Source organism: Petromyzon marinus (assembly GCF_048934315.1).
Source record: "Petromyzon marinus isolate PM22_M1 ecotype Great Lakes invasive population chromosome 85 unlocalized genomic scaffold, UKy_Petmar_22M1.pri1.0 chr85_unloc.3, whole genome shotgun sequence".
Lineage (NCBI taxonomy): Eukaryota > Metazoa > Chordata > Hyperoartia > Petromyzontiformes > Petromyzontidae > Petromyzon > Petromyzon marinus.
The window spans coordinates 125,001-143,986 of record NW_027422648.1 but is presented as its reverse complement, the minus strand read 5'-3'; the positions used below and the strand labels follow the sequence as shown (position 1 = coordinate 143,986).

The window sequence follows — 18,986 nt, the reverse complement described above, 5'->3', positions numbered from 1 at the left end:
CTCTGTGTCTCTGTGTGTGTCTCTGTGTCTCTGTGTGTGTCTGTGTGTGAGTCTCTGTGAGTCTCTGTGTGAGTCTCTGTGAGTCTCTGTGTGAGTCTCTGTGTGAGTCTCTGTGTGAGTCTCTGTGTGTCTCTGTGTGTCTCTCTGTGAGTCTCTGTGTGTGTCTCTGTGTGAGTCTCTGTGTGAGTCTCTGTGTGTGTCTCTGTGTGAGTCTCTGTGTGAGTCTCTGTGTGTCTCTGTGTGTCTCTCTGTGAGTCTCTGTGTGTGTCTCTGTGTGAGTCTCTGTGTGAGTCTCTGTGTGTGTCTCTGTGTGAGTCTCTGTGTGTCTATCTGTGTGTGTCTCTATGTGAGTCCCTGTGTGTGTCTCTGTGTGAGTCTCTGTGTGAGTCTCTCTGTGTGTGTCTCTGTGTGTGTCTCTGTGTGAGTCTCTGTGTGAGTCTCTGTGTGTGTCTCTGTGTGAGTCTCTGTCTCTCTGTGTGTGTCTCTGTGTGTGTCTCTCTGTGTCTCTGTGTGAGTCTCTGTGTCTCTGTGTGTGTCTCTGTGTGAGTCTCTGTGTGTGAGTCTCTGTGTGTGTCTCTGTGTGTGTCTCTGTGTGTGTCTCTGTGTGAGTCTCTGTGTGAGTCTCTGTGTGTGTCTCTGTGTGTGTCTCTGTGTGAGTCTTTGTGTGTGTCTGTGTGTGTGTCTCTGTGTGTGTCTCTGTGTGTATCTCTGTGTGAGTCTCTGTGTGAGTCTCTGTGTGTGTCTCTGTGTGTCTCTGTGTGTGTCTCTGTGTGAGTCTCTGTGTGAGTCTCTGTGTGTGTCTCTGTGTGAGTCTCTGTGAGTCTCTGTGTGTGTCTCTGTGTGTGTCTCTCTGTGTGTCTCTGTGTGAGTCTCTGTGTGTCTCTGTGTGTCTCTGTGTGTCTCTGTGTGTGTCTGTGTGAGTCTCTGTGAGTCTCTGTGTGTGTCTCTGTGTGTGTCTCTCTGTGTGTCTCTGTGTGAGTCTCTGTGTGTCTCTGTGTGTCTCTGTGAGTCTCTGTGTGTGTCTCTGTGTGTGTCTCTGTGTGAGTCTTTGTGTGTGTCTCTGTGTGAGTCTCTGTGTGAGTCTCTCTGTGTGTGTCTCTGTGTGTGTCTCTGTGTGAGTCTCTGTGTGAGTCTCTGTGTGTGTCTCTGTGTGAGTCTCTGTCTCTCTGTGTGTGTCTCTGTGTGTGTCTCTCTGTGTCTCTGTGTGAGTCTCTGTGTCTCTGTGTGTGTCTCTGTGTGAGTCTCTGTGTGTGAGTCTCTGTGTGTGTCTCTGTGTGAGTCTCTGTGTGTGTGTCTCTGTGTGAGTCTCTGTCTCTCTGTGTGTGTCTCTGTGTGTGTCTCTCTGTGTCTCTGTGTGAGTCTCTGTGTCTCTGTGTGTGTCTCTGTGTGAGTCTCTGTGTGTGAGTCTCTGTGTGTGTCTCTGTGTGAGTCTCTGTGTGTGTGTCTCTGTGTGAGTCTCTGTGTCTCTGTGTGTGTCTCTGTGTGAGTCTCTGTGTGTGTCTCTGTGTGAGTCTCTGTGAGTCTCTGTGTGTGTCTCTGTGTGTGTCTCTCTGTGTGTCTCTGTGTGAGTCTCTGTGTGTCTCTGTGTGTCTCTGTGTGTCTCTGTGTGTGTCTGTGTGAGTCTCTGTGAGTCTCTGTGTGTGTCTCTGTGTGTGTCTCTCTGTGTGTCTCTGTGTGAGTCTCTGTGTGTCTCTGTGTGTCTCTGTGAGTCTCTGTGTGTGTCTCTGTGTGTGTCTCTGTGTGAGTCTTTGTGTGTGTCTCTGTGTGTGTCTCTGTGTGTGTCTCTGTGTGTATCTCTGTGTGAGTCTCTGTGTGAGTCTCTGTGTGTGTCTCTGTGTGTCTCTGTGTGTGTCTCTGTGTGAGTCTCTGTGTGAGTCTCTGTGTGTGTCTCTGTGTGAGTCTCTGTGAGTCTCTGTGTGTGTCTCTGTGTGTGTCTCTCTGTGTGTCTCTGTGTGAGTCTCTGTGTGTCTCTGTGTGTCTCTGTGTGTCTCTGTGTGTGTCTGTGTGAGTCTCTGTGAGTCTCTGTGTGTGTCTCTGTGTGTGTCTCTCTGTGTGTCTCTGTGTGAGTCTCTGTGTGTCTCTGTGTGTCTCTGTGAGTCTCTGTGTGTGTCTCTGTGTGTGTCTCTGTGTGAGTCTTTGTGTGTGTCTCTGTGTGTGTCTCTGTGTGTGTCTCTGTGTGTATCTCTGTGTGTGTCTCTGTGTGTGTGTCTGTGTGAGTCTCTGTGTGAGTCTCTGTGTGTGTCTCTGTGTGTGTCTCTGTGTCTCTGTGTGTGTCTGTGTGTGTAACCCCCCCCGTGTAGATGAGATGGTAGAGTCCACTCCGCACCTGCACACTGCCTACTGGACGAGTCCATCACCGAACGGGGGGAGTTTCGGCGATGCAGGGTGTGGATGGTGAGGCAGCTCATCAACGGATCGCAGTCATCAGCATCATCATCAGCAGCAGCAGCTGATGATGATGATGTTGTTGTTGTTGCCCTGAGCTGAGAGACAGCAGCATCACAATCAGCATCATCATCATCATCAACATCATCATCATCAACATCATCAGCATCATCATCAACATCATCTACATCAAGATCATCATCAGCATCATCATCAACATCATCATCAACATCAACATCATTATCAACATCATTGTCAACTTCAGCAGCAACATCATCATCATCAACATCATCATCAACATCATCATCAACATCAACATCACCAACATCATCACCACTATCATCATCATCATCAACATCATCATCAACATCCTTATCACCATCATCATCATCAACATCATCATTAACTGACTGACCGAGTGATTGACTGACTAATTGAGTGACTGACTCACTAACTCACCGAGTTACTAACTAAGTGACTGAGTGAGTGACTGACTCAGTGACTGAGTGAGTAACTGCCTCACCAAGTGACGGAATGACTGACTAAGTGACTGAGTGAGTGACTGACTCAGTGACTGAGTGAGTAACTGACTCACCGAGTGACTGAATGACTAAGTGACTGAGTGAGTGACTGACTCAGTGACTGAGTGAGTAACTGACTCACCGAGTGACGGAATGACTGACTAAGTGACTGAGTGAGTGACTGACTCAGTGACTGAGTGAGTAACTGCCTCACCGAGTGACTGAATGACTGACTAAGTGACTGAGTGAGTGACTGACTCAGTGACTGAGTGAGTAACTGCCTCACCGAGTGACGGAATGACTGACTAAGTGACTGAGTGAGTGACTGACTCAGTGACTGAGTGAGTAACTGACTCACCGAGTGACGGAATGACTGACTAAGTGACTGAGTGAGTGACTGACTCAGTGACCGACTGTTTGAATCAGTAACTGACTGACTAAGTGCCTGAGTGACTGACTGACTGACTAACTGACTGACCGACTGACTGCCTCACTGAGCGACTGACTGACTGACTGACTAACTAACTGACTGACTGACTGCCTGACTGACTAACTAACTGACCGACTCACTAACTGACTGACTAACTTAAAAACTAACTGTCTGAGTAACTGACTCGTTGCCTGAGTGACTGATTAACTGACTGACTGCCTGACTGCCCGACCGACCGACTGCCTCACTGAGTGACTGACTGAGTGACTGACCAACTGCCTGACTAACCGACTGACTGTCTCACTGACCGACTGACTGACTGACTCACTGACCGACTGACTGAGTGACTGACTGAGTGACTGACTGACTCACTGACCGACTGACTGAGTGACTGACTGAGTGAGTGACTGACTGACTCACTGACCGACTGACTGAGTGACTGACTGAGTGAGTGACTGACTGAGTGGGTGACTGAGTGACTGAGTGACTGACTGACTGAGTGAGTGAGTGACCGAGTGAGTGACTGAGTGACTGACTGAGTGACTGACTGAGTGAGTGACTGAGTGACTGTGTGAGTGACTGAATGAGTGAGTGGCTGAGTGAGTGACTGAGTGACTGACTGAGTGACCGACTGACTGACTGACTGAGTGACTGACTGACTGAGTTACTGACTGAGTGACCGACTGACTGAGTGACTGAGTGAGTGACTGAGTTACTGAATGAGTGAGTGACTGAGTGAGTGACTGAGTGACTGAGTGAGTGACTGACTGACTGAGTGAGTGAATGAGTGACTGAGTGACTGACTGACTGACTGACCGAGTGACTGACTGACTGAGTGAGTGACCGAGTGAGTGACTGACTGAGTGACTAAGTGACTGACTGACTGAGTGACTGAGTGAGTGACCGAGTGACTGATTGAGTGAGTGACTGAGTGACTGACTGAGTGACTGACTGAGTGAGTGACTGACTGAGTGACTGCTGCTGCTGCTGATGAAGGTGGTGGTGGTAGTGGTAGTGCCAGACACCGCGTGAGTCTTGATGTACTGAGTGACTGAGTGACTGTGTGAGTGACTGAGTGACTGTGTGACTGACTGAGTGACTGACTGAGTGACTGTGTGAGTGACTGTGTGACTGACTGAGTGACTGACTGAGTGACTGAGTGACTGACTGAGTGACTGTGTGACTGACTGAGTGACTGACTGAGTGACTGAGTGAGTTACTTAGTGAGTGAGTGACTGTGTGAGTGACTGACTGACTGAGTGACTGACTGAGTGACTGACTGAGTGACTGACTGAGTGACTGAGTGACTGAGTGAGTGACTGAGTGACTGAGTGACTGAGTGAGTGACTGACTGAGCTACACCCCACCTTCTTGCGTGAGTGACTGCTGCTGCTGCTGATGAAGGTGGTGGTGGTGGTGGTAGTTGTAGTGCCAGACACCGCGTGAGTTTTGATGTACTGAGTGACTGAGTGACTGACTGAGTGAGTGACTGAGTGACTGACTGAGTGACTGAGTGAGTGACTGACTGACTGAGTGACTGAGTGACTGACTGAGTGAGTGACTGAGTGACTGACTGAGTGAGTGACTGAGTGACTGACTGAGTGAGTGACTGAGTGACTGAGTGAGTGACTGACTGAGTGACTGAGTGAGTGACTGACTGAGTGACTGAGTGACTGACTGAGTGACTGAGTGACTGACTGAGTGACTGACTGAGTGACTGAGTGACTGACTGAGTGACTGATTGAGTGACTGAGTGACTGTGTGAGTGACTGACTGAGTGACTGACTGAGTGACTGAGTGACTGACTGAGTGACTGTGTGAGTGACTGAGTGACTGACTCAGTGACTGAGTGACTGACTGAGTGACTGACTGACTGAGCTACACCCCACCTTCTTGCGTGAGTGACTGCTGCTGCTGATGAAGGTGGTGGTGGTGGTGGTGGTAGTTGTAGTGCCAGACACCGCGTGAGTTTTGATGTGCTGAGTGACTGAGTGACTGACTGTGTGACTGAGTGAGTGAGTGACTGAGTGACTGAGTGAGTGAGTGAGTGACTGACTGACTGAGTGACTGACTGAGTGACTGAGTGACTGACTGAGTGACTGAGTGAGTGACTGATTGAGTGACTGAGTGACCGAGTGACTGAGTGACTGAGTGACTGAGTGACTGAGTGACTGACTGAGTGACTGACTGACTGAGTGACTGAGTGACTGACTGATTGACTGAGTGAGTGACTGATTGAGTGACTGAGTGACTGACTGAGTGAGTGACTGAGTGACTGACTGAGTGACTGACTGAGTGACTGACTGAGTGACTGACTGACTGAGTGACTGAGTGACTGACTGAGTGAGTGACTGAGTGACTGACTGAGTGAGTGACTGAGTGACTGAGTGACTGACTGAGTGAATGACTGAGTGACTGAGTGAGTGACTGACTGAGTGACTGAGTGACGGACTGAGTGACTGAGTGACTGACTGAGTGACTGACTGAGTGACTGAGTGAGTGACTGAGTGAATGACTGAGTGACTGAGTGAGTGACTGACTGAGTGACTGAGTGAATGACTGAGTGACTGAATGAGTGACTGACTGACTGACTGAGTGACTGACTGAGTGACTGAGTGACTGAGTGAGTGACTGAGTGACTGACTGAGTGACTGAGTGACTGACTGAGTGACTGACTGAGTGACTGAGTGAGTGACTGAGTGACTGACTGAGTGACTGAGTGACTGACTGAGTGACTGACTGAGTGACTGAGTGACTGACTGAGTGACTGAGTGAGTGACTGAGTGAGTGACTGAGTGACTGAGTGAGTGACTGACTGAGTGACTGAGTGACTGACTGAGTGACTGAGTGACTGACTGAGTGACTGTGTGAGTGACTGAGTGACTGACTGAGTGACTGACTGAGTGACTGAGTGACTGACTGAGCTACACCCCACCTTCTTGCGTGAGTGACTGCTGCTGCTGATGAAGGTGGTGGTGGTGGTGGTAGTTGTAGTGCCAGACACCGCGTGAGTCTTGATGTACTGAGTGACTGAGTGACTGACTGAGTGACTGACTGAGTGACTGACTGAGTGAGTGAGTGACTGAGTGAGTGACTGAGTGAGTGACTGAGTGACTGAGTGACTGACTGAGTGAGTGACTGAGTGAGTGACTGAGTGACTGACTGAGTGAGTGAGTGACTGAGTGACTGAGTGACTGAGTGAGTGACTGAGTGACTGACTGAGTGAGTGAGTGACTGAGTGAGTGACTGAGTGACTGACTGAGTGACTGAGTGACTGAGTGAGTGACTGAGTGACTGACTGAGTGAGTGAGTGACTGAGTGAGTGACTGAGTGACTGACTGAGTGACTGACTGAGCTACACCCCACCTTCTTGCGTGAGTGACTGCTGCTGCTGCTGATGAAGGTGGTGGTGGTGGTGGTGGTAGTTGTAGTGCCAGACACCGCGTGAGTTTTGATGTACTGAGTGACTGAGTGACTGACTGAGTGAGTGACTGAGTGAGTGACTGAGTGACTGACTGAGTGAGTGACTGAGTGAGTGATTGAGTGACTGACTGAGTGAGTGACTGACTGAGTGACTGAGTGACTGACTGAGTGACTGACTGAGTGACTGACTGAGTGACTGACTGACTGAGTGACTGAGTGACTGACTCAGTGACTGAGTGACTGACTGAGTGACTGTGTGAGTGACTGAGTGACTGACTGAGTGACTGACTCAGTGACTGAGTGACTGACTGAGCTACACCCCACCTTCTTGCGTGAGTGACTGCTGCTGCTGCTGATGAAGGTGGTGGTGGTGGTGGTAGTTGTAGTGCCAGACACCGCGTGAGTTTTGATATGCTGAGTGACTGAGTGACTGACTGTGTGACTGAGTGAATGACTGAGTGACTGAGTCACTGACTGAGTGACTGACTGAGTGACTGACTGAGTGACTGACTGAGCTACACCCCACCTTCTTGCGTGAGTGACTGCTGCTGCTGATGAAGGTGGTGGTGGTGGTGGTGGTAGTTGTAGTGCCAGACACCGCGTGAGTCTTGATGTGCTTCCGGAGTGAGCTGGGGTCTGTGTACCGCTTCGAGCAGCCAGGGACTTGACAGGCATACGGCTTCTGGAGAGAGACACGGGGAGAGACACAGAGAGAGACACGGGGAGAGAGAGAGACACAGAGAGAGACACAGAGAGAGACACGGGGAGAGACACGGGGAGAGAGAGACACGGGGAGAGACACGGGGAGAGAGAGAGACACGGGGAGAGAGACACGGGGAGAGACACGGGGAGAGAGACACAGAGAGAGATACGGGGAGAGAGAGAGACACGGGGAGAGACACGGGGAGAGAGACACGGGGAGAGACACGGGGAGAGAGAGACACGGGGAGAGAGACACAGAGAGAGACACGGGGATAGACACGGGGAGAGAGACACGGGGAGAGACACGGGGAGAGAGAGAGACACGGGGAGAGAGAGACACAGAGAGAGACACGGGGAGAGACACGGGGAGAGAGAGACACGGGGAAAGACACGGGGAGAGACACGGGGAGAGACACGGGGAGAGAGAGACAGAGAGAGACACAGAGAGAGACACGGGGAGAGAGACACGGGGAGAGAGACACAGAGAGAGACACGGGGAGAGAGAGACACAGAGAGAGAGAGACACATAGAGAGACACGGGGAGAGAGACACGGGGATAGACACGGGGAGAGAGACACGGGGAGAGAGAGACACGGAGAGAGAGACACGGGGAGAGAGAGACACAGAGAGAGACACGGGGAGAGAGAGACACAGAGAGAGACACGGGGAGAGAGAGAGACACAGAGAGAGACACGGAGAGAAACACGGGGAGAGACACGGGGAGAGACACAGAGAGAGACACGGGGAGAGACACGGGGAGAGAGACACGGGGAGAGAGAGACACGGGGAGAGAGACACGGGGAGAGAGAGACACGGGGAGAGAGAGACACGGAGGGAGACACAGAGAGAGACACGGGGAGAGACACGGGGAGAGACACAGAGAGAGACACGGGGAGAGAGACACGGGGAGAGAGACACAGAGAGAGACACGGGGAGAGAGAGACACGGGGAGAGAGACACGGGGAGAGAGACACAGAGAGAGAGAGACACGGGGAGAGAGACACAGAGAGAGACACGGGGAGAGAGAGACACGGGGTGAGAGACACGGGGAGAGAGAGACACGGGGAGAGAGACACAGAGAGAGACACCGGGAGAGACACGGGGAGAGAGACACAGAGAGAGACACGGGGAGAGAGAGACACGGGGAGAGACACGGGGAGAGAGACACAGAGAGAGACACGGGGAGAGAGAGACACCGGGAGAGACACGGGGAGAGAGAGACACGGGGAGAGAGACACGGGGAGAGACACGGGGAGAGAGACACGGGGAGAGACACGGGGAGAGAGACACAGAGAGAGACACGGGGAGAGAGAGACAGAGAGAGAGACACGGGGAGAGAGAGACACGGAGAGAGACACGGGGAGAGAGAGACACGGGGGGAATGAGTGGCACACTGTCTCTCTGTGTCTCTGTGTGTGTCTCTGTGTGTCTGTCTGTGTCTCTATCTGTGTCTCTGTCTTTTTGTGTGTCTCTCTGTGTCTCTGTCTGTGTCTCTCTCTCTGTGTCTCTGTCTCTCTCTCTGTCTCTGTGTCTCCCCGTGTGTCTCCCCGTGTCTCTCTCTGTGTCTCTCTCTGTTTCTCTATGTCTCTGTCTCTCTCTCTGTGTCTCTGTCTCTCTCTCTCTCTGTGTCTCTGTCTCTCTGTCTCTCTGTGTATCTCTGTCTCTCTCTCTGTCTCTCTCTCTGTGTCTCTGTGTGTCTGTCTGTGTCTCTGTGTGTCTCTGTGTGTCTCTCTCTGTGTTTCTCTCTCTGTGTCTCTCTGTCTCTCTCTCTGTGTGTCTATCTGTGTCTCTCTCTCTGTGTCTCTCTCTCTGTGTCTCTGTGAGTCTCTGTGTGTCTCTGTGTCTCTCTGTGTCTCTGTGTCTCTGTGTGTCTCTCTCTGTGTCTCTCTCTCTGTGTCTCTCTCTGTGTCTCTCTCTCTGTGTCTCTCTCTGTGTCTCTCTCTGTGTGTGTCTATCTGTGTCTCTCTCTCTGTGTGTCTCTCTGTGTGTCTCTCTCTCTGTCTCTCTCACCGTGTCGTGGTGAGTCCTCTGGTGCTTAGCGCGATCACTAGAGTTACTGAAGGCTTTGCTACAGCCCGTGTGGATGCAGCTGTACGGTCTCTCCCCGTGTCTCTGTCTCTCTGTCTGTGTCTCTGTGTCTCTCTGTGTCTCTCTCTCTGTGTGTCTCTGTGTCTGTCTCTCTGTGTGTGTCTCTGTCTCTCTCTCTGTGTCTCTGTGTGTGTCTCTCTCTCTGTCTCTCTCTGTGTGTCTCTCTGTGTCTCTGTCTCTCTCTGTGTGTCTCTCTCTGTGTCTCTCTCTCTGTGTCTCTGTGTGTCTCTCTGTGTCTCTCTCTCTGTGTGTCTCTGTGTGTCTCTCTCTCTGTGTCTCTCTCTGTCTCTCTCTCTGTGTCTCTCTCTGTGTCTCTCTCTGTCTCTGTGTGTCTCTCTCTGTGTGTCTCTCTGTGTGTCTCTGTGTGTCTCTATCTCTCTCTGTGTCTCTGTGAGTCTCTGTGTGTCTCTGTGAGTCTCTGTGTGTCTCTCTCTCTGTGTGTCTCTCTCTGTGTCTCACCGTGTCGTGGTGAGTCCTCTGGTGCTTAGCGCGATCACTAGAGTTGCTAAAGGCTTTGCTACAGCCCGTGTGGATGCAGCTGTACGGTCTCTCCCCGTGTCTCTGTGTCTCTGTGTGTCTCTCTGTGTGTCTCTCTGTGTGTCTCTGTGTCTCTGTGTGTCTCTGTGTCTCTGTGTGTCTCTATCTCTCTCTGTGTCTCTGTGAGTCTCTGTGTCTCTCTCTCTCTGTGTCTCTCTCTGTGTCTCACCGTGTCGTGGTGAGTCCTCTGGTGCTTAGCGCGATCACTAGAGTTACTGAAGGCTTTGCTACAGCCCGTGTGGATGCAGCTGTACGGTCTCTCCCCGTGTCTCTGTCTCTGTGTCTCTGTGTGTCTCTCTGTGTGTCTCTGTGTCTCTGTGTGTCTCTGTGTCTCTGTGTGTCTCTATCTCTCTCTGTGTCTCTGTGAGTCTCTGTGTGTCTCTCTCTCTCTGTGTCTGTGTCTCTCTCTGTCTGTGTCTGTGTCTCTCTCTCTGTGTGTCTCTGTCTCTCTCACCGTGTCGTGGTGAGTCCTCTGGTGCTTAGCGCGATCACTAGAGTTGCTAAAGGCTTTGCTACAGCCCGTGTGGATGCAGCTGTACGGTCTCTCCCTGTGTCTCTGTCTCTGTGTGTCTCTCTGTGTGTCTCTCTGTGTCTCTGTGAGTCTCTGTGTGTCTCTGTGAGTCTCTGTGTGTCTCTCTCTGTGTGTCTCTGTCTCTGTGTGTGTCTCTCTCTCTGTGTCTCTCTCTGTGTCTCTGTGAGTCTCTGTGTGTCTCTGTGAGTCTCTGTGTGTGTCTCTCTCTCTGTGTCTCTCTCTCTGTCTCTGTGTCTCACTGTGTCGTGGTGAGTCCTCTGGTGCTTAGCGCGATCACTAGAGTTGCTAAAGGCTTTGCTACAGCCCGTGTGGATGCAGCTGTAGGTCTCTCCCTGTGTCTCTGTCTCTGTGTCTCTGTGTGTCTCTCTGTGTCTCTCTCTGTGTGTCTCTCTGTGTCTCTGTGTGTCTCTGTGTGTCTCTATCTCTCTCTGTGTCTCTGTGAGTCTCTGTGTGTCTCTGTGAGTCTCTGTGTCTCTCTCTCTGTGTCTCTCTCTCTGTCTCTCTCTGTGTCTCTCTCTGTGTGTCTCTCTCTCTGTGTCTCTCTCTGTGTCTCTCTCTCTGTGTCTCTCTCTCTGTGTCTCACCGTGTCGTGGTGAGTCCTCTGGTGCTTAGCGCGATCACTAGAGTTGCTAAAGGCTTTGCTACAGCCCGTGTGGATGCAGCTGTAGGGTCTCTCCCCGTGTCTCTGTCTCTCTGTGTGTCTCTGTGTCTCTGTGTGTCTCTCTGTGTGTCTCTCTCTGTGTCTCACCGTGTCGTGGTGAGTCCTCTGGTGCTTAGCGCGATCACTAGAGTTGCTAAAGGCTTTGTTACAGCCCGTGTGGATGCAGCTGTAGGGTCTCTCCCTGTGTCTCTGTCTCTGTGTCTCTGTGTGTCTCTCTGTGTGTCTCTCTCTGTGTGTCTCTCTGTGTGTCTCTGTGTCTCTGTGTGTCTCTGTGTCTCTGTGTGTCTCTATCTCTCTCTGTGTCTCTGTGAGTCTCTGTGTGTCTCTGTGAGTCTCTGTGTGTCTCTCTCTCTGTGTCTGTGTCTCTCTCTGTGTGTCTCTCTCTCTGTGTCTCTCTCTGTGTGTCTCTCTCTGTGTGTCTCTCTCTCTGTGTCTCACCGTGTCGTGGTGAGTCCTCTGGTGCTTAGCGCGATCACTAGAGTTGCTAAAGGCTTTGCTACAGCCCGTGTGGATGCAGCTGTACGGTCTCTCCCCGTGTCTCTGTGAGTCTCTGTGTCTCTGTGTGTCTCTCTCTGTGTGTCTCTGTGTGTCTCTGTGAGTCTCTGTGTCTCTCTCTCTCTCTCTCTGTGTGTCTCTCCCCGTGTCTCTCTCTCTGTGTCTCTCTCTGTGTCTCACCGTGTCGTGGTGAGTCCTCTGGTTCTTAGCGCGATCACTAGAGTTGCTAAAGGCTTTGCTACAGCCCGTGTGGATGCAGCTGTACGGTCTCTCCCCGTGTCTCTGTCTGTGTCTCTGTGTCTCTCTCTGTGTGTCTCTCTGTGTGTCTCTGTGTCTCTGTGTGTGTCTCTGTGTCTCTGTGTGTCTCTCTCTCTCTGTGTCTCTCTGTGTCTCTGTGAGTCTCTGTGTGTCTCTGTGAGTCTCTGTGTGTCTCTGTGTCTCTCTCTCTCTGTCTCTCTCTCTCTCTGTGTCTCTCTCTCTGTGTCTCTCCCCGTGTCTCTGTGTGTCTCTGTGTCTCTGTGTGTCTCTGTGTCTCTCTCTGTGTGTCTCTCTGTGTGTCTCTGTGTGTCTCTGTGTGTCTCTATCTCTCTCTGTGTCTCTGTGAGTCTCTGTGTGTCTCTGTGAGTCTCTGTGTCTCTCTCTCTCTGTGTCTCTCTCTCTGTCTCTCTCTGTGTCTCTCTCTGTGTGTCTCTCTCTCTGTGTCTCTCTCTGTGTCTCTCTCTCTGTGTCTCTCTGTCTCCCCGTGTGTCTCACCGTGTCGTGGTGAGTCCTCTGGTGCTTAGCGCGATCACTAGAGTTGCTAAAGGCTTTGCTACAGCCCGTGTGGATGCAGCTGTACGGTCTCTCCCTGTGTCTCTGTCTCTGTGTCTCTGTGAGTCTCTGTGTCTCTCTCTCTGTGTCTCTCTCTCTGTCTCTCTCTGTGTCTCTCTCTGTGTGTCTCTCTGTGTCTCTCCCCGTGTCTCTCTCTCTGTGTCTCTCTCTCTGTGTCTCACCGTGTCGTGGTGAGTCCTCTGGTGCTTAGCGCGATCACTAGAGTTGCTAAAGGCTTTGCTACAGCCCGTGTGGATGCAGCTGTACGGTCTCTCCCTGTGTCTCTGTCTCTGTGTCTCTGTGTGTCTCTCTGTGTCTCTCTCTGTGTGTCTCTCTGTGTGTCTCTGTGTGTCTCTGTGTGTCTCTATCTCTCTCTGTGTCTCTGTGAGTCTCTGTGTGTCTCTGTGAGTCTCTGTGTCTCTCTCTCTCTGTGTCTCTCTCTCTGTCTCTCTCTGTGTCTCTCTCTGTGTGTCTCTCTCTGTGTGTCTCTCTCTGTGTGTCTCTCTCTGTGTCTGTCTCTGTGTCTCACCGTGTCGTGGTGAGTCCTCTGGTGCTTAGCGCGATCACTAGAGTTACTGAAGGCTTTGCTACAGCCCGTGTGGATGCAGCTGTAGGGTCTCTCCCCGTGTCTCTGTGTCTCTCTCTCTCTGTGTGTCTGTGTGTCTTTGTGTGTCTCTCTGTGTGTCTCTGTGTCTCTGTGTCTCTGTGTGTCTCTGTGTCTCTCCCCGTGTCTCTGTGTGCCTCTGTGTGTGTCTCTGTCTCTCTCTGTGTCTCTGTGTGTCTCTGTCTATCTCTCTGTGTCTCTGTGTCTCTCTGTGTCTCTGTCTCTCTCTGTGTCTCACCGTGTCGTGGTGAGTCCTCTGGTGCTTAGCGCGATCACTAGAGTTGCTGAAGGCTTTGCTACAGCCCGTGTGGATGCAGCTGTACGGTCTCTCCCTGTGTCTCTGTCTCTGTGTCTCTGTGAGTCTCTGTGTCTCTCTCTCTGTGTCTCTCTCTCTGTCTCTCTCTGTGTCTCTCTCTGTGTGTCTCTCTGTGTCTCTCCCCGTGTCTCTCTCTCTGTGTCTCTCTCTCTGTCTCTCTCTGTGTCTCTCTCTGTGTGTCTCTCTCTGTGTCTCACCGTGTCGTGGTGAGTCCTCTGGTGCTTAGCGCGATCACTAGAGTTGCTGAAGGCTTTGCTACAGCCCGTGTGGATGCAGCTGTAGGGTCTCTCCCCGTGTCTCTGTCTCTGTGTCTCTGTGTGTCTCTCTCTGTGTGTCTCTGTGTCTCTGTGTGTCTCTGTGTCTCTGTGTGTCTCTATCTCTCTCTGTGTCTCTGTGAGTCTCTGTGTGTCTCTGTGAGTCTCTGTGTGTGTCTCTCTCTCTGTGTGTCTCTCTGTGTCTCTCTCTCTCTGTGTCTCTCTCTGTGTCTCACCGTGTCGTGGTGAGTCCTCTGGTGCTTAGCGCGATCACTAGAGTTACTGAAGGCTTTGCTACAGCCCGTGTGGATGCAGCTGTAGGTCTCTCCCTGTGTCTCTGTCTCTGTGTCTCTGTGTGTCTCTCTGTGTCTCTCTCTGTGTGTCTCTCTGTGTGTCTCTGTGTGTCTCTGTGTGTCTCTATCTCTCTCTGTGTCTCTGTGAGTCTCTGTGTGTCTCTGTGAGTCTCTGTGTCTCTCTCTCTCTGTGTCTCTCTCTCTGTCTCTCTCTGTGTCTCTCTCTGTGTGTCTCTCTCTCTGTGTCTCTCTCTGTGTCTCTCTCTCTGTGTGTCTCTCTCTGTGTCTCACCGTGTCGTGGTGAGTCCTCTGGTGCTTAGCACGATCACTAGAGTTACTGAAGGCTTTGCTACAGCCCGTGTGGATGCAGCTGTAGGGTCTCTCCCCGTGTCTCTGTCTCTCTGTGTGTCTCTGTGAGTCTCTGTGTGTCTCTGTGTGTGTCTCTCTCTGTGTGTCTCTCTCTGTGTGTCTCTCTGTGTGTCTCTGTGTGTCTCTATCTCTCTCTGTGTCTCTGTGAGTCTCTGTGTCTCTCTCTCTGTGTCTCTCTCTCTGTCTCTCTCTGTGTCTCTCTCTGTGTGTCTCTCTGTGTCTCTCCCCGTGTCTCTCTCTCTGTGTCTCTCTCTCTGTGTCTCACCGTGTCGTGGTGAGTCCTCTGGTGCTTAGCGCGATCACTAGAGTTACTGAAGGCTTTGCTACAGCCCGTGTGGATGCAGCTGTAGGGTCTCTCCCCGTGTCTCTGTCTCTGTGTCTCTGTGTGTCTCTCTCTGTGTGTCTCTGTGTCTCTGTGTGTCTCTGTGTCTCTGTGTGTCTCTATCTCTCTCTGTGAGTCTCTGTGAGTCTCTGTGTGTCTCTGTGAGTCTCTGTGTGTGTCTCTCTCTCTCTGTGTCTCTCTCTCTGTGTCTCTCTGTGTCTCTCTCCCCGTGTCTCTGTGTCTCTGTGTGTCTCTCTGTGTCTCTCTCTCTGTGTGTCTCTCTCTCTGTGTCTCACCGTGTCGTGGTGAGTCCTCTGGTGCTTAGCGCGATCACTAGAGTTGCTGAAGGCTTTGCTACAGCCCGTGTGGATGCAGCTGTACAGTCTCTCCCTGTGTCTCTGTGTCTCTCTCTGTGTGTCTCTCTCTCTGTGTCTCTCTCTGTGTGTCTCTCTCTGTGTGTCTCTCTCTGTGTCTCACCGTGTCGTGGTGAGTCCTCTGGTGCTTAGCGCGATCACTAGAGTTGCTGAAGGCTTTGCTACAGCCCGTGTGGATGCAGCTGTACGGTCTCTCCCTGTGTCTATGTCTCTGTGTCTCTGTGTGTCTCTCTGTGTCTCTCTCTGTGTCTCTCTGTGTGTCTCTGTGTGTCTCTGTGTGTCTCTATCTCTCTCTGTGTCTCTGTGAGTCTCTGTGTGTCTCTGTGAGTCTCTGTGTCTCTCTCTCTCTCTGTGTGTCTCTCCCCGTGTCTCTCTCTCTGTGTGTCTCTCTCTGTGTCTCACCGTGTCGTGGTGAGTCCTCTGGTGCTTAGCACGATCACTAGAGTTGCTAAAGGCTTTGCTACAGCCCGTGTGGATGCAGCTGTACGGTCTCTCCCCAGTGTGGCTCCTCAGGTGGATCTTCAGATTCTCCAGGCGCGAGAAAGACTTGGGGCAGCCTGGGACCTGACAGACACACACAGAGTAGAGTATAGTGTAGTGTAGTAGTGTATAGTGTAGTGTAGTAGTGTATAGTGTAGTGTAGTAGTGTATAGTGTAGTGTAGTAGTGTATAGTGTAGTGTAGTAGTGTATAGTGTAGTAGTGTATAGTGTAGTGTAGTAGTGTATAGTGTAGTGTAGTAGTGTATAGTGTAGTGTAGTAGTGTATAGTGTAGTGTAGTAGTGTATAGTGTAGTAGTGTATAGTGTAGTGTAGTAGTGTAGTGTGTAGTATATAGTGTAGTGTAGTAGTGTAGTGTATAGTGTAGTAGTGTATAGTGTAGTAGTGTAGTGTAGTAGTGTATAGTGTAGTAGTGTAGTGTAGTAGTGTATAGTGTAGTAGTGTATAGTGTAGTAGTGTAGTGTAGTAGTGTATAGTGTAGTAGTGTAGTGTATAGTGTATAGTAGTGTAGTGTATAGTGTAGTGCAGCAACAACAACATCATCATCAGCAGCACCAGCGGCAGGGTCATCGAGAGAACCTAGTGTGTAGTGTAGTGTATAGTAGTGTAGTGTATAGTGTATAGTAGTGTAGTGTATAGTGTAGTGTATAGTAGTGTAGTGTATAGTGTAGTGTATAGTAGTGTAGTGTATAGTGTAGTGTATAGTAGTGTAGTGTATAGTAGTGTAGTGTATAGTAGTGTAGTGTATAGTAGTATAGTGTAGTATATAGTGTATAGTGTAGTGTATAGTGTAGTGTATAGTGTAGTACAACAACAACAACAACTACAACATCATCATCAGCACCAGCGGCAGGGTCATCGAGAGGACCTAGTGTGTAGTGTAGTGTATAGTGTATAGTAGTGTATAGTGTAGTGCAGCAACAACAACAACATCATCAGCATCATCAGCAGCACCAGCGGCAGGATAATCGAGAGAACCTAGTGTGTAGTGTAGTGTATAGTAGTGTAGTGTGTAGTGTAGTGTAGCAACAACAATATCAACAACAACAACAACATCATCAGCAGCAGCAGCAGCGGCAGGGTCATCGAGAGGACCTAGTGTGTAGTGTAGTGTATAGTGTATAGTAGTGTAGTGTATAGTGTAGTGTATAGTAGTGTAGTGTGTAGTGTAGTGCAGCAACAACAACATCATCATCATCATCAGCACCAGCGGCAGGATAATCGAGAGGACCTAGTGTGTAGTGTATAGTGTATAGTAGTGTAGTGTATAGTGTAGTGTATAGTAGTGTAGTGTATAGTGCAGCAGCTGCAACAACAACAACAACATCATCAACAACATCATCATCAGCACCAGCGGCAGGATAATCGAGAGGACCTAGTGTGTAGTGTAGTGTATAGTGTATAGTAGTGTAGTGTATAGTGTAGTGTATAGTGTAGTGCAGCAACAACAACATCAACAACAACATCATCAACAACATCATCATCATCAGCACCAGCGGCAGGATCATCGAGAGAACCTAGTGTATAGTGTAGTGTATAGTGTATAGTAGTGTAGTGTATAGTGTAGTGCAGCAACATCAACAACATCATCATCATCATCAGCAGCAGCGGCAGGATCATCGAGAGGACCTAGTGTATAGTGTAGTGTATAGTGTATAGTAGTGTAGTGTATAGTGTAGTGTATAGTGTAGTGTATAGTGTAGTGTATAGTGTAGTGTGTAGTGTAGTGCAGCAACAACAACTACAACATCATCATCATCAGCAGCAGCGGCAGGATCATCGAGAGGACCTAGTGTGTAGTGTAGTGTATAGTGTATAGTAGTGTAGTGTATAGTGTAGTGTATAGTGTAGTGTGTAGTGTAGTGCAGCAACAACATCAACAACATCAGCATCATCAGCAGCAGCGGCAGGGTCATCGAGAGGACCTAGTGTGTAGTGTAGTGTATAGTGTATAGTAGTGTAGTGTATAGTGTAGTGTATAGTGTAGTGTGTAGTGTAGTGCAGCAACAACATCAACAACATCAGCATCATCAGCAGCAGCGGCAGGGTCATCGAGAGGACCTAGTGTGTAGTGTAGTGTATAGTGTATAGTAGTGTAGTGTATAGTGTAGTGTATAGTGTAGTGTGTAGTGTAGTGCAGCAACAACATCAACAACATCAGCATCATCAGCAGCAGCGGCAGGGTCATCGAGAGGATCTCCTCGACGTCCCAGGATCCGCCTGCCAACTGCCCGACGCTCGTTGGACCGGGCTAGCCGGTGTGGCCGTGAAGCCCTACAGCAGGCCCCTCCTCGGCGAGCGGGACAGCCACCACTGGAGCCCCCGGCCTGCAACTGCCGCAGGAAGCCCACTCGAAGGGCGCCTTCCGGAACCTTCTGGAGAGGGGCGAGCGGCAGCGGCGGCGGCGGCAAGGGGGGATGTGGGCAATGGGATAGCCAGGGATCGGGCCGCTGAGCCTGAGGGGCTGAGGGGTTAGTGAGGTGGTTGGTGAGTCTGTGGGCTACTGAGCCTGAGGGCTACTGAGCCTGAGGGCTACTGAGTCTGAGGGCTACTGAGTCTGAGGGCTACTGAGGCTGTGGGCTACTGAGGGCTACTGAGGCTGTGGGCTACTGAGTCTGAGGGCTACTGAGGGCTACTGAGTCTGAGGGCTACTGAGTCTGAGGGCTACTGAGTCTGAGGGCTACTGAGTCTGAGGGCTACTGAGTCTGAGGGTTACTGAGCCTGAGGGCTACTGAGTCTGAAGGCTACTGAGGGCTACTGAGTCTGAGGGCTACTGAGTCTGAGGGCTACTGAGTCTTTTGGCTACTGAGTCTGAGGGCTACTGAGTCTGAGGGCTACTGAGGGCTACTGAGTCTGAGGGCTACTGAGTCTGAGGGCTACTGAGTCTGAGGGCTACTGAGGGCTACTGAGTCTGAGGGCTACTGAGTCTTTTGGCTACTGAGTCTGAGGGCTACTGAGTCTTTTGGCTACTGAGTCTGAGGGCTACTGAGTCTGAGGGCTACTGAGTCTGAGGGCTACTGAGGGCTACTGAGTCTGAGGGCTACTGAGGGCTACTGAGCCTGAGGGCTACTGAGTCTGAGGGCTACTGAGGGCTACTGAGTCTGAGGGCTACTGAGCCTGAGGGCTACTGAGGGCTACTGAGTCTGAGGGCTACTGAGCCTGAGGGCTACTGAGTCTGTGGGCTACTGAGTCTGAGGGCTACTGAGGGCTACTGAGTCTAAGGGCTACTGAGTCTGAGGGCTACTGAGTCTGAGGGCTACTGAGTCTGAGGGCTACTGAGGGCTACTGAGGGCTACTGAGTCTGAGGGCTACTGAGTCTGTGGGCTACTGAGGGCTACTGAGTCTGAGGGCTACTGAGGGCTACTGAGTCTG

At 51.0% G+C, this 18,986-nt stretch overlaps 1 protein-coding gene across 1 annotated transcript in view; it reads right to left on the bottom strand.

Moving 5' to 3' along the window:
- Positions 1-6,993: 6,993 nt before the first annotated feature.
- LOC142908539 (uncharacterized) overlaps positions 6,994-18,986 on the bottom strand; it is a 23,306-nt gene continuing 11,313 nt past the window's right edge. Inside the window, exons 5-6 of the mRNA XM_076059278.1 lie at positions 15,519-15,680; positions 6,994-7,441 (exon numbers count right to left, since the gene is read on the bottom strand). Of these exons, the coding sequence (XP_075915393.1) occupies positions 7,073-7,441; positions 15,519-15,680 (531 nt within the window). The 3' untranslated portion in view covers positions 6,994-7,072. The remainder of the gene's footprint in view (positions 7,442-15,518; positions 15,681-18,986) is intronic.